Source organism: Podarcis pityusensis (genome assembly GCF_964106645.2).
Source record: "Podarcis pityusensis genome assembly, chromosome: 16".
Taxonomy (NCBI): domain Eukaryota; kingdom Metazoa; phylum Chordata; class Lepidosauria; order Squamata; family Lacertidae; genus Podarcis; species Podarcis pityusensis.
The window spans coordinates 28,110,690-28,124,802 of NC_138041.1; the positions used below are offsets into that span (position 1 = coordinate 28,110,690).

At 43.1% G+C, this 14,113-nt stretch overlaps 1 protein-coding gene across 3 annotated transcripts in view; it reads right to left on the reverse strand.

Moving 5' to 3' along the window:
- The window catches only part of LOC308465349 (carbonic anhydrase 15-like), a 46,500-nt gene extending 36,297 nt beyond the window's left edge, over nt 1–10,203 (reverse strand). For 2 of the 3 annotated variants that reach the window (XM_080985241.1, XM_080985239.1), the window contains exon 1: nt 5,010–5,596. In XM_080985241.1, the coding sequence (XP_080841367.1) occupies nt 5,010–5,079 (70 nt within the window). In that variant the 5' untranslated portion in view covers nt 5,080–5,596. Of the gene's footprint in view, nt 1–5,009; nt 5,597–10,137 lie in introns of those variants that run through there. The other variant, XM_080985240.1, reaches the window with a different exon arrangement.
- Nucleotides 10,204–14,113: the final 3,910 nt, after the last annotated feature.

Below are 14,113 nucleotides of genomic sequence, written 5' to 3' on the forward strand. Positions count from 1 at the left end.
TATATTTCCAAACACAATTCAAAGTGTTGGTGCTGACCTTTAAAGCCCTAAACAGCCTCGGCCCAGTATACCTGAAGGAGCGTCTCCACCCCCATCATTCAGCCTGGACACTGAGGTCCAGCTCTGAGGGCCTTCTGGCAGTTCCCTCACTGCGAGAAATGAGGTGACAGGGAACCAGGCAGAGGGCCTTCTCGGTAGTGGTGCCCTCCCATCAGATGTCAATGAAATAAACAACGACCTGACTTTTAGAAGGCATCTGAAGGCAGCCCTGTTTAGGGAAGTTTTTAATGTTTGATGTTTTATCATGTTTTTAATATCCTGTTGGAAGCCACCCAGAGTGGCTGGGAAGGCCTGGCCAGATGGCGGGGGGGTTAAATATATTATTATTATTATTATTATTATTATTATTATTATTGACAAAGAGAAATAACAGAAAAAGGTGCAACACAAAAGCTAACACAACAAGAGAGTTTCCGACCACACTGTACTCAGTCCCTGGTTTTGAAGTGCCCCTTCACTGATCCCAGCGCCACCTCTAGCTCAAATCTCTGCCAATGTTTAAAATGGTCAATTTTTCCCTCTTAGTACTTTTCCACCCCTGCTTTAGTCAAGTCCCTGGCTGTTGTTGAACACCACCATTTTCCTCTCAGTGTCTTTCCATCCACACTTTACTCAAACTCCAGCCATTGTTTGTAGCAGGCGCTTCCCCCCCTTTCAGTATTCCTCCTTTCACTGTGTATTCCAACTTCTCCCTCTTCTGTTCCTAAGCCGCCTCGCTTGAGAAAGATCAAGGATGTAGAGCCTTCAAGTATTCCATAGTTATTTACAGAAAACCTCTGCCCTTGTTTAAAACTGCCACTTCCCTCTCAGTTTCTCCCACTCCGGCCTTATTCAAATTTGGGTCATTGTTTTAAATCACCACTTTCCCCCTCTTAATGTCACTCCCTTCTCAGCCGCTGCTGTTTCACAATCTGCCTTCCTTTTTGCTCCCCTGACTCCATGCAAATCCAATAGCGGCTGCACAATGACATCCTTATGTTTTTATTATATTGAGAGATAAAAAGAAATATAACGCTCTTAGTACTTATTGACACTCCACATTTCCTCTGCTATATTTTTGGGGTTATTTGTCCTGTGTCATTCATATTTGCTCCAATTGTTATTATTACCGTATATGTTTGTCTTATTTCATGGGTTTTTTAAAATCATTTCGTATGCATATATATTTCATTACAAGTGTGAGATTCAATAAAATGAGAGAGAGAGAGAGAGAGAGAGAGAGAGAGAGAGAGAGAGAGAGCACGTAAGTATTGGTCATTGACATTCATTCCAAGTATCTGGAGGGTCAAAGATGAATGCTCTTCCATTAAAAAATATATATGTTTCTATATCTGAGTCAAAATTAGAAACAGCTAGCTTAACAACCAGAAGATCTGGGAGCCACAGCTGGCAGGAACCATGCAAGAAAGAAAGCTAATGTTTGTGGTTCAAGTGGTGGTGCACTTTAATTTCTCACTTAGAAATGGTCTCTCAGGGTAGTACTTGGGCCAGAAATATTTTATTTTTAACCAACTGTTTATCTCTTCTTGAAAGTAAGGGTCCAATCCTTCCGTGTGTGTGTGTGTGTGTGTGTGTGTGTGTGTGTGTCTTTGTGTGTAACTCCACAAGTAATATCCAAAGATAGCCCTACACAGAGTACACCCATGGAAAATAATAACCATGATAAACCTATTAATTTCAATGGTTCTATTCTGAATAAAATATAATTGGATATGTGTAGAAAGGGAAAGACATAAGGTTCAGTGGAGTTCTCCTGCGTTCTTAAGAACATAACAATACAGTGGAACCTCTATTTGCAACCATAATCCATTCCAGAGGTCCGTCTGGAGGTCGAAATGGGTCGCTGGGAGAGGCGCCGTTGTGCGCATGCGTAAATGGTGGCAAAACCACCGGTTACTTCTAGGTTTGCCGTGGTCATGACTTGGAACAACCATAAGAGGAGGCGGTGGTAAGTAGAGGTTCGACTGTAGTTTGTTTAGTGCAAGAAGCATGCTTTAGTTAAAATGGGTAGTTTTTAGTTGCATCCTTGCTTGTATCTTCCTATATACATAAAAAGGTAAGGTCGTCATCACACAGCTCCCACTGGAGGATTAGCAGTGCCACATCACAATCCTGGATTCTCATGGAGGAAATTTGAAGAGACCAAGAAAAGCGGGATTAGCATGGGGTGGGGAAACTCTAGGCAGAGGCAGATTGAGGGGAATGTGACCCTTTCGATCACACTGGGCACAAAGCCTTGGGTGTGCCGCCAGGGGTGCTACAACCATGATATGTAATGAAAGGAAAGGGCGCTAAAGTTTGGCATTGCACAGGGTGCCGCTGAAATTTGGGACCCCAAGGTCTGCTACTACTCTAGGGGGTTAATGTGAGGGGTGGGCAGGTGGTTAGTGAGTGGAGTCAGCAAGGGCACAGTCATGTGCATGTCTGTGTTCCAAAAGCAAACTTTTTTATTTCTATTTTCATTGGGTTGTAGTCACCTAAATTCTACAGAATTTGGAACTAGGATTATTAGTAAACCTAAATTCATCCCCTGAGTGAGGTTACAGGGAACCAGGCAGAGGGTCTTCTCGGTAGTGGCGCCCATCCTGTGGAATGCCCTTCCATCACAATGTCAAGGAGATAAAGAACTATCTGACTTTTATAAGACATCTGAAGGCAACCCTGTTTAGGGAAGTTTTTAATGTTTGATATTTTATCATGTTTTTAATATTCTGTTGGGAGCTGCCCAGAGTGGCTGGGGAAACCAAGCCAGATGGGTGGGGGTATGAATAAAATATTATTATTATTATTATTATTATTATTATTATTATTATTATTATGTTTTAGATGCTGTGGCCCTCATGAGCAGGTGGGGTGTGTTAGACTGCTTTTTTATGTATACACATGTTTTTAGCTTTTATTTGTTTTAGTTTTATATTAGTTTAAACTTTTGCATTATATTGTAAATGGCTTTAAGTTTACTGGTCATTTTAAAAGGTGACTAATAAGTGCAATAAATAATAGCAGTCATGTACGTCAACTTCCATGGATCTACTCTGAGTAGGACTAACGTGGAATATAACCCATTGTCATTTCTGTTGGAATAACACACATTTATTATTACTGTTCTCTATTTGTTTTGTTTTTGATTACCAGCTTTCTGTATACTGCGATCCTTGAGTGCCCTCGCCATAGCTGAGAAATCGGTTCAGAAAAATCACCTCCCATCAGCAAATCAGAGTGACTCCAAATCGACTTCCACCAACTGCCCCCTTAAATGGCTTTAATTGGCATATGTGGTTGATTCCCCTGTGGGGGCACTTGCATCACTCTGGATTTACACCCAACCTGAGTGAAATATACTCAGAGTCGAGAGTGGATTTCATGCTCTTTATTCAGCTCATAGTGGTGAGGAGGGATGAAAGTTCCCCCAGAATGCCTGCTTTATATACATTATTTACACAATGGGCCCCAAGTGATTGGCTAATTCCGGGATTCACCTGTAGGCCAATCTGGTTGCGGATTCACTTCCACCTGGAGCTGGATTGGGTGGCTCCTGTGGACCAATCAGACTGCTGCATTCTGAATCCTATTGTTCTAGGACCAATCAGACCGCTGCATTCTGGACCCTATCGTTCTAGGACCAATCAGACTGCTGCATTCTGGACCCTATCGTTCTAGGACCAATCAGACTGCTGCATTCTGGACCCTATTGTTCTAGGACCAATCAGGCTGCTGCATTCTGAATCCTATTGTTCTAGGACCAATCAGGCTGCTGCATTCTGAATCCTATTGTTCTAGGACCAATCAGACTGCTGCCTTTTGGATCCTATTCAACTCAGTACATAACACTGAGAATCAAATCCACTGGAGTCAAGATGCGTGGCCAAATTTTACATTGACATGCACACACTGTCAACGACTCCAGCATGGACCTCAATCCCAATGCACCAACATATTCCTGCCTTTTGCAACAAGCATGGGCACATGCTGGAATGATTCCAGCATGTGCCAAGAGAGATGGCCATGTGGCCATTGCAATGTGGCCACAGATCCAGTCTGAATATTCTCAAGGCTTAGGTGTACATGCTATCTGCCATGAATCAGCCCTCTGATTCATTTAAAAGTATCTCCATGTCTCACACACAGCAGCAGAACCCATCAGTGACTCCTGTTAAATATGGAGGAGAAGACTTCAAAGTTCTGGCACAGGGATGCCTCTCTTTTAGCCCATCTGCAAATTACAAAGCACGGCGCTTAATTGAGATTGACACCCAGCTGAGAACGAACAATGGCAGCCCAGTCCGGAATTTGAGGGAGGTTTTTCTGTCTTGGTTCAACAGCATCAGGAAGCGCTGAGGGGCCTCAACAGAGTTGGCCAAGGACCAACAGGTGTCTAGAGCAAGGTGGGTCCAGGTGGGAGATAAGGGGTTGCTGAACCCTGGTCTAAATTGCACTATCGACCAGCAATCCACCCACACTTTGAGAGGGTCTCTCCAACTCATGATTTGGGGGGGGGTATTCAGTTCAGTTCACAATTCAAGGCAAACTCTACCCGATTTGAACCAAACCACAGCCACTCATCAAAATTCGCACTTCTCCAACCAGGTAACATGTATTTTTTTAAAAACACACACACACACACACAAGAGCAAAACGTGCCTTAAAAGGCATATATTTGGTTTAAAAAAAACACATGGTGTATGAGGAACCGGCTTTGCCAAAAAAAAATGTTTGTATTAGGTAAGGTTACAAAGAAAAACGAGGATATTGACACTAACACGAATTCTCACGGGGACTGAGAATTTTGTTTTGTTTTGCTTTAAAATGTAAATCGATGGGCAAAAGGTGGAGAGCGGAAGGGAAGACTGGACCGAACCGAGAAATTGAAATTTGACTAAAGCACCCATCCCTAACCACATCCATTCAGAAGAGAGATAAAGAGCATCATCTCTCAATGACCAGCTCACCTGCTGTGCCCGCCTGAATGACAAAAGGCAAAGTGAGAAAAGTTATCCCTGGAAGACGCAGCATCCTCATTGCAGCCAGACGGGTCCTGGCAGTCAGGAGGCTCCCCGAGGGATGAGATGCGCTGGAAACCCCAGGCAGGGGGAAAGATCCAGCAAGCGGTGTCCTCAGGTCTGTCTTCTGCGCCCTTCTTCTTCTTCCTCCTGCTGCTGTGGAGAAAGTCCCCAGGCATCAAACCCCCGACCGGAGGAAGCTCCTTCTACACCAGCCACGGCTGTCAAGAGAAGCCGGGGAAGAAGAGATCTCCAGCGCCAGCTCTTCTGTACCGGCTGCTGTTAAATATTCATCGCAAGGAGACCAAGGCTGAGCGCTTAACTCTTTGTCTCCTGACAAGAAGCAAGGCTAAAAATGAGGGGCAACAGGAGGGTTAACCCTCATGTGAAAAAGAATGTATATTTGCCAGCCCTGATATCTGACATCAGGGTTGGGCAGGAAGCGATGCCAATGTGATCAAAAGGATCTTATGGACAAGAAAGGCTTGCTATATCCAACAGCAGTCCCTATTTATTTTTAATTTTTATTTATGCTTTTCATGTTTATACATCTCATTAATTTTACAATTGTTCCAACGTTTCAAAACTTGACTTCCTCCCCCCCCCTCTTTCTGTGGTTCCGTAAATTTATTTTTTAATATCTTCTGCAGATCCAAATTCAGTTAATTTGCTCATTTATTTATCTACTTTAAATATATACTCTTATAAAACTGCAGGTGGTTACAATAATCCTACCAATGTTTTTATTGGCTTGAAATTTATCTGTAAATATTAAATAATCCATTTCCATTCGTTTATATAAAAAGTTTGTTATCTTGATTTCTTATCTTTCTGGTAAGCAGTCCCTATTTAAGGTCCTGCGATCTGGTTAATTACAGTCCCGGTTTGGACTTAGGGAATTTTTTATTTTAAAAAATTGCTGGGTGCCTTTTTAAAAAAGAGGATGTCTTAACTATCCTTCTGTTGCATTAAGCAAACTGATTGCAAAACTTCTGACCAGTCCAGAGTGGTGATTTTTTTTTGGGGGGGGGTGTATTCTGCTATATCTCACTGATGCCAGTGCATGACCAACAGAGTGATCATTTTTGCTTTATTCTTCGTTCTACGACGCTCCCCCAATGTTGCTGTGTCATTACTGTCTAGATGAGCACTCTTGCTGGGGGTGGGGGGCAGAGGACAAAAAAAATCGGATTTGGGGTATAAAAAGTTACAGGATTTCAGCAAGATGTTACAAGACATGCATGCAATAGACACAAAGCAGTGTGTCCATCCCAAAAAAACACACCGGCAAACAAATAATGAAAGCCGTATCATCATGTATAATGGCCCCAGTACCTTCATGAGCTCAAATCAGCATAATTGCACAATAAGGAAAATGTCTCAAGGGGACCTTAGGATGATGATGATGATGATGATGATGATAGTAATAGTAATAATAATAATAATTTATACCCCACCCATCTGGCTGGGTTTCCCCAGCCACTCTGGGTGGCTTCCAACAAAACATTAAAATACAGTGGTACCTCAGGTTACATACGCTTCAGGTTACATACGCTTCAGGTTATATACACTTCAGGTTACAGACTCCACTAACCTAGAAATATTACCTCGGGTTAAAAACTTTGCTTCAGGATGAGAACAGAAATCGTGCAGTGGCGGCACAGCACCGGCGGGAGGCCCCATTAGCTAAAGTGGTGCTTCAGGTTAAGAACAGATTCAGGTTAAGAACAGCCTCCAGAACGAATTAAGTTCTTAACTCGAGGTACCACTGTACAATAATTCATCAGATAGAAAAGGTTCCCTAAACATGGCTGCCTTCAGATGTCTTCTAAAAATCGGATAGTTGTTAATTTCCTTGACATCTGATGGGAGGGTGTTCCACAGGGCGGGTGCCACCACTGAGAAGGCCCTCTGCCTAGTCCCCTGTAGCCCCGCAGTGAGGGAACCGCCAGAAGGCCCTTGGAGCTGGACCACAGTGTCCAGGCAGAACGATGGGGGTGGAGACGCTCCTTCAGGTATACAGTTTGCATCTAAGATACAGAGCATGTCCCTTACTCCTTACTGCAGATAAGCAAACAGGTGTTTGCCTTCTATTCAATAGTACATTTTTACTTACTTATTTCTGTACTGGCATTACTGTTTTAGTCATTCTATATAAGCCATGCCTTACTGAAGCCTTCCTTTTAGGAATTCTAGGTGCCAAAATCCCAAGGCAGCAGAATTGACTATTTATGTATGTGACCACGGCTGCACAGATATTATTGGTCCAGAGATGGAAAGAAGATAAAGTCCCTCCCAGAGAAGAATGGCAGATCAAGTTCATGGATTATGCCAAAACGGCAAAAAATGACCAGAAGAATCAGAAATCGGGAAGACCAAAATTTTAATAAGGAATGGGGGAAATTTATAACTTACTTTAAAAACCATTGTAAACAGTTAAAATCATTAGTACAATTGGAATAACGCTTGCAGTTTAATGGTGAATTTTGGACACAATGGAGAGGTAAAAGATTTGGATTATCATAAAAGATGCAGAAGGAAATGATTGATAATAGGACCCACTAAGGGGAGGAAGGGAATCCAGGAGATTCTTTGGAATCTTGTTTTTAAGATGTATGTTGGATATATGATTGTAAAACTTTAATTTGAGAAACCATATATATATATATATATATATATATATATATGCATGCCATACCTTAAATTACTGTACTTTTCCGTGTAGAAGAATATGTTTTTTTCTGTAAAAATCATGCTAAAAAGTTGGGGGTGTCATATACATAGGTAGTGCATAGAGTGGATGCTTGATTGGTTGCTGCCAAAGCTGTCAGCGGCTATTGTGCATGCTATTGGTTGCTGTGTCGATGGGTGGTGTTGATTGGGCGACGCTCCAGCAGTAGCAGCTTCTGCCAGCGATGGGACAGGCAGGAGGCGGATTTATGGACGTGTGTGGGTGAGCGATTTTCTGCAATCTCCCCCTAAACAACTCTAGGCAATCCTCCGCCAAAAAAAGCTGAACAACTCTGTGCCATCTCCCCCCAAAAATAAGAGTCCCCCAAAATAGGGGTCGTCCTATACACGAGGTTGTCTTATAGATGGGAAAATGTGGTTGTTGTTGTTGTTTAGTCGTTTAGTCGTGTCCGACTCTTCGTGACCCCATGAACCAGAGCATGCCAGGCATTCCTGTCTTCCACTGCCTCCCGCAGTTTGGTCAAACTCATGCTGGTAGCTTCGAGAACACTGTCCAACCATCTCGTCCTCTGTCATCCCTTTCTCTTTGTGCCCTCCATCTTTCCCGACATCAGGGTCTTTTCCAGGGAGTCTTCTCTTCTCATGAGGCGGCCAAAGTTTTGGAGCCTCAGCTTCAGGATCTGTCCTTCCAGTGAGCACTCAGGGCTGATTTCCTTAAGAATGGATAAGTTTGATCTTCTTGCAGTCCATGGGACTCTCAAGAGTCTCCTCCAGCACCATAAAAGTATGGAAAAGTACGGTAGCCTTTCCCAACTTGGTGCTCCAACAGTCACCAGAGCCATTCCTGCAAGCATCCCAGAGGCATCTGGCTGGCTGCTGCAATAACAAGATCAGGGGTCAGCAACATTTTTGAGCCATGGGCTGGTCCACCGTCCCTCAGACCATGTGGGGGGCCGGATTATATTGGGGGGGGGGGATGAACGAATTCCTATGCCCCACAAATAACCCAGAGATGCATTTTAAATAAAAGCACACATTCTATTCATGTAAAAACACGCCGGTTCCCAGACCGTCTGCGGGCCGGATTGAGAAGGTGATTGGGCCGCATCTGGCCCCCAGGCCTTAGGTTGCCTACCCCTGAACAAGATGGTACACGAGATGGGCCATTTGCCAGAGCCAATGGGGCTCTTCATTTGTCCTTATTTTGAAAGCTTGAACAAAACAATTAAATTTACAACATGTATGGCTCTCCAAGAGAATTTAATGAAAATGACGTACCTTTTGGTACATCACCCTGAGTAAGCTGGCCAAAATGTATAGGTGTCAGGGCAAATTACCGTATTTTTCGCTCTATAAGACGCACCAGACCACAAGACGCACCTAGTTTTTGGAGGAGGAAAACAAGAAAAAAATATTCTGAGTCTCAGAAGCCAGAACAGCAAGAGGGATCGCTGCGCAGTGAAAACAGCAATCCCTCTTGCTGTTCTGGCTTCTGGGATAGCTGCGCAGCCTGCATTCGCTCCATAAGACGCACACACATTTCCCCTTACTTTTTAGGAGGGGAAAAGTGAGTCTTATAGAGCAAAAAATACGGTATGTTGGAAATGTGAGGTGATGGAAGGGAACTTCCTACATATGTGGTGGTCCTGTGCTAAGGTTAAGGCTTTCTGGGACATTATCTACAATGAATTTAAAAAGATACTAAAATATAATTTCAGCGAAAAACCAGAGGCATTCTTATTAGGGCTAATTGATGAAGAAATTTATAAAAAAGATGTAAATCTATTTAACTCCCTACATTGAAAGACTGGAGAATAAAAACAGTAGAATTTGTGGAGTTGGCAAAGCTGATGGGGAGAATCAGGAATCAGCCCGAAGAAAAATATCAAAAGGACTGGAGCAAATTTATTCATTACCTGAAAGAAAATTGTACTCATTTAAAAACGTTTGTAGCATTAACGTGAAATATTTTGTAACATGAAATTAAGATGCTGATTTATAAATAAGAATGTGATCTTTTAAGGTGATTATAGGATAAAGAAGTGATTATGGGAATGCAAAAGATATGTTATAGACTACAGGGATGTCAGAAAGAGAGACAGAAGGAAGTCAAAGCTCACTTTGAGCAAATAATATAAGTTGTGAATACGTGTATTGAATTAAATGAAGCATGGAAAAATTCAATAAAAATTATGTTTTTAAAAAAATGAAAGCTTGATTTAAAAACTATAGTTTCCTTAGGTTAGAGGGGGAAATGTGTTTCTGTGTGCATCCAATTTCTCTCTTTATCCCACCCTCTTTTCCTCCATTCTACCCCACTCTCCAGTGCCACAAAATTAAACCAAGGGACATAGGCTGCCCAGCCGCATAACAAACCCTTTCTGACCTACCGTACAGGGTTGTCGTCTTATCCCAACAAATGGGAGTTCCGAGGAAGATGGCGCCGGGTCAAGTCTCAACTGAGTCTCTGCTGCGTAAGTAGGAGCTCTAATGATCAAATTACCCTGATAAAAAGTCTCAACCTTTGAAAATATCTGCCAACTTTTATCAGTAAAGGACTCCGGGAGCTGTCGGGTGGACTTTTAAACCTCCCCTCCCTTTTAATGCTACTTAAATCAACTTTGAACCACCTCCCTTGAAAAGCCCATAAAGCCGTGGGTTGGATAAAATAGCCCCATTTATTTCTGAATACGAAGATGGTACTTACAAGACAATGTTGCAAAGAACTGGGGTCCTGCAACAAAATACTGCGGCTCCTGTTCAGAGCTCCAGCCACCTATACAGTTTCCCAGCATATTCCGTTCCTCCCATGGCAATAGAAGTTAATAGATGGAAAGATGACGCAGGCCTGGCAGAGGCAAGATGTGAAAACATGGCGTTGGGGAGATTTGAACCCAGGACTTGGCTGCACTCTTGTGAGCACCTGCTTAAAACTTTTATGTTTGGGCAAACCTATCCAGACATGTAGATGTTGAGGTGTTTTAATCTTTTTCTTTTTACTGTTAATTTTAATTACAGTGGTACCTCAGGTTACATACGCTTCAGGTTACAGACTCCGCTAACCCAGAAATAGTGCTTCAGGTTAAGAACTTTGCTTCAGGATGAGAACAGAAATCGTGCTCCGACAGCGCGGTGACAGCGGGAGGCAGCGGCGTAGCGTGGGTTGTCAACACCCGGGGCAAGGCAAGTAATTTGTGCCCCCTAACCCGGGGCAAGGCAAGTAATTTGCGCCCCCTAACCCCTAACCTGCCGCCACTGCCAGCTTCTTCTTGCTGCTGCCTGGTCTGGTCTGGTGTGGTTCTCTCCCGCGCTCAGCGCTGCGCTGGGCAGCCGCTGCACTGTCCCTCCCCCAGATAGTCCCTCGCTCTCTCTCCGCACCGCACGCCTGGCACCCACCCCCTCCACAGTGGGCGGCGACCCAGCGGCTCGGATCGGATTCGCACAGCCAGCACTGCAGTGAGAGAGAGTGAGTGAGCCAGGTAGGGGCAGAGAGCTGCGAGTGCGCCCCCCCCCAGATGTTGCGCCCGGGGCAGCCAGCCCCCCCTGCACCCCCCACGCTACACCACTGGCGGGAGGCCCCATTAGCTAAAGTGGTGCTTCAGGTTAAGAATAGTTTCAGGTTAAGAATGGACCTCCGGAATGAATTAAGTACCATATTTTTTGCTCTCTAAGACTCACTTTTTCCCTCCTAAAAAGTAAGGGGAAATGTGTGTGCGTCTTACGGAGCGAATGCAGGCTGCGCAACTATCACAGAAGCCAGAACAGCAAGAGGGATTGCTGCTTTCACTGCGCAGCGATCCCTCTTGCTGTTCTGGCTTCTGAGATTCAGAATATTTTTTTTCTTGTTTTCCTTCCTCTGGTGCGTCTTATAGAGTGAAAAATACCTTAACCCGGGGTACCACTGTATCTGTTTTTGACTGTTGTTAACTGTTTTTATTGATGGTGTTAGCATTTCTTGTAAACTGCTTGGAGGTTTTCCTACAATCAAGTGGTATATGCATTTTGTTAAATAAACCACAGAGGCTCTAATTTACTATTGCTTTGTTCTGCCTAGCGCACTGGCTTTTAAAACAAGTCGTTAATTCAAAGCACTTGGAATTTTGGACAAAGAAAAGGAAGCAGAAGGGAATCCAGATCAGGAAGGATAGTGAAGGCATTTCAAACATGGTCTCTGCTCCACCATGAGGGCTAGCTGCTTGATATTTTAAAGATGCAGGGGAATCAGATTCTCCGGCTATGATTGTAACTTGTAGGATGTGGAATATACACATAGCCTAATGTACAGTTGGGACGCGGGTGGCGCTGTGGGTTAAACCACAGAGCCTAGGACTTGCCGATCAGAAGGTCGGCGGTTCGTATCCCCGCGACGGGGTGAGCTCCCGTTGCTCGGTCCCTGCTCCTGCCAACCAAGCAGTTCAAAAGCACATCAAAGTGCAAGTAGATAAATAGGTACCACTCCGGCGGGAAGGTAAACGGCATTTCCGTGCGCTGCTCTGGTTCGCCAGAAGCGGCTTAGTCATGCTCGCCACATGACCCGGAAGCTGTACGCCGGCTCCTTCGGCCAATAAAGCGAGATGAGCACTGCAACCCCAGAGTCGGGCACGACTGGACCTAATGGTCAGGGGTCCCTTTACCTTTACCTTTAATGTACAGTTGAACAACACCATATTGGCAACAGCTCATTCTCTGCATTGTTATGTTTTAAGAGAAGTCACATGCCCTAAGTGTCATTTTTGAGAAATGGTAAGCAACATTAATTGGGTGCATGCAGCCGTTATTGTCATCGATCAATACATGCAACATGATTTACAATGTAATAGGAGGGCTGTGAGCTAAAAGCAAAATGAAAAAAAAAAAACCAAGAAAAATCAGATTCTACATCAGTATTCTCTTTGAAAACTCAAATATCTGCTCATTTTGCACAATTAATAATGATTTTTATTAGTTTTCAATTACAATCCAATAATGGCCTCATTATGACAATACCAGTTTATAATACAATTATTAATACCAATCATTCAAATACCAGGAAAACTTATGCCAGTAAACAAGTGGTTGGGGCAACGAAGAACCGTTGGTATCCTGATCAGTCCTAGTTCTGGATTCTGAGACTTTGCCACATACTAGAAGCACTGAAAGCTTGCAATTACAGTGGTACCTTGGGTTACATACGCTTCAGGTTACATATGCTTCAGGTTACAGACTCCGCTAACCCAGAAATAGTGCTTCAGGTTAAGAACTTTGCTTCAGGATGAGAACAGAAATTGTGCTCCGGCGGTGGGGCAGCAGCAGGAGGCCCCATTAGCTAAAGTGGTGCTTCAGGTTAAGAACAGTTTCAGGTTAAGAACGGACCTCTGGAATGAATTAAGTACTTAACCTGAGGTACCACTGTATTACTATTTTAAGGAAGCTGAAAATCTCAAAACGCTGAGTTCTGCATCCACCTGCCAAATTAGCTTGCTCAGCACTTGGGCGCAATTCATTGAGCCATGAAATGACAGGAGATCGATGCTCCATCCTTTAGATCATAAATGGCAGAGGGCTGAAACCCGAACCACAACCTTTCAGGAGCCTCAGAGTCCCACACTGAATCTACCTTGTGGGAGCTGTACACTCTTCTTCTTCTTCTTTTAAGTTTTTATTTATACTTTTCAAGTTTATACATTCCATTCGTTTACAATCAATTCAACATTTCAAAGTTTGACTTCCTTCCCCCCCCTTTCTGCAGTTCCTTAAATTTACTTATTTCTTTAATCTTCTGCATATCCAGATTCATTTAATTTGCTCATTTCATTATCTACTTTAAATATATACTCTTAGGAAACTGCAGGTTATTACAGTAATCCTGCTCATGTTTTTATCTGTTTGCAATTTATCTGTAAATATTCAATAAACCATTTCCATTCTTCTATTAAAAAAAGTTTGTTATCTTGAGTCCTTATTTTTTCCTTTGTCCTTAAGTTTTTCCTTTGTCCTTAAGTTTTGCCATTTCTACATATTCCATCACTTCTTGTATCAGTTCTTCCTTTACTGGGACTTCTGCTTCTTTCCACTTCTAGGCAAGTAACGTAAATAAATTTCTATACAATTTAGGTAGTTCTGTCTCCATACTTCCCAAAAGAAAAGCTTCTGGGTTTGTTTGTTTTTACAAAAGTTATTTTGAACATCCTTTTCAGTGCATTGTATATCATTTCCCAGTAAGCTTTAACCTTACTACAGCAGGGAACATAGAAGCTACCAGATAAACATGCCCAAATTCTAAGACATGAGAGAGGAACCTTTTTTGGCTCTGCAGAATATATCCTCATCTCCCAGTTCCCTTCATTTCTCACTAGCGATGGAGGGCTCTCTCCATTTCTCAT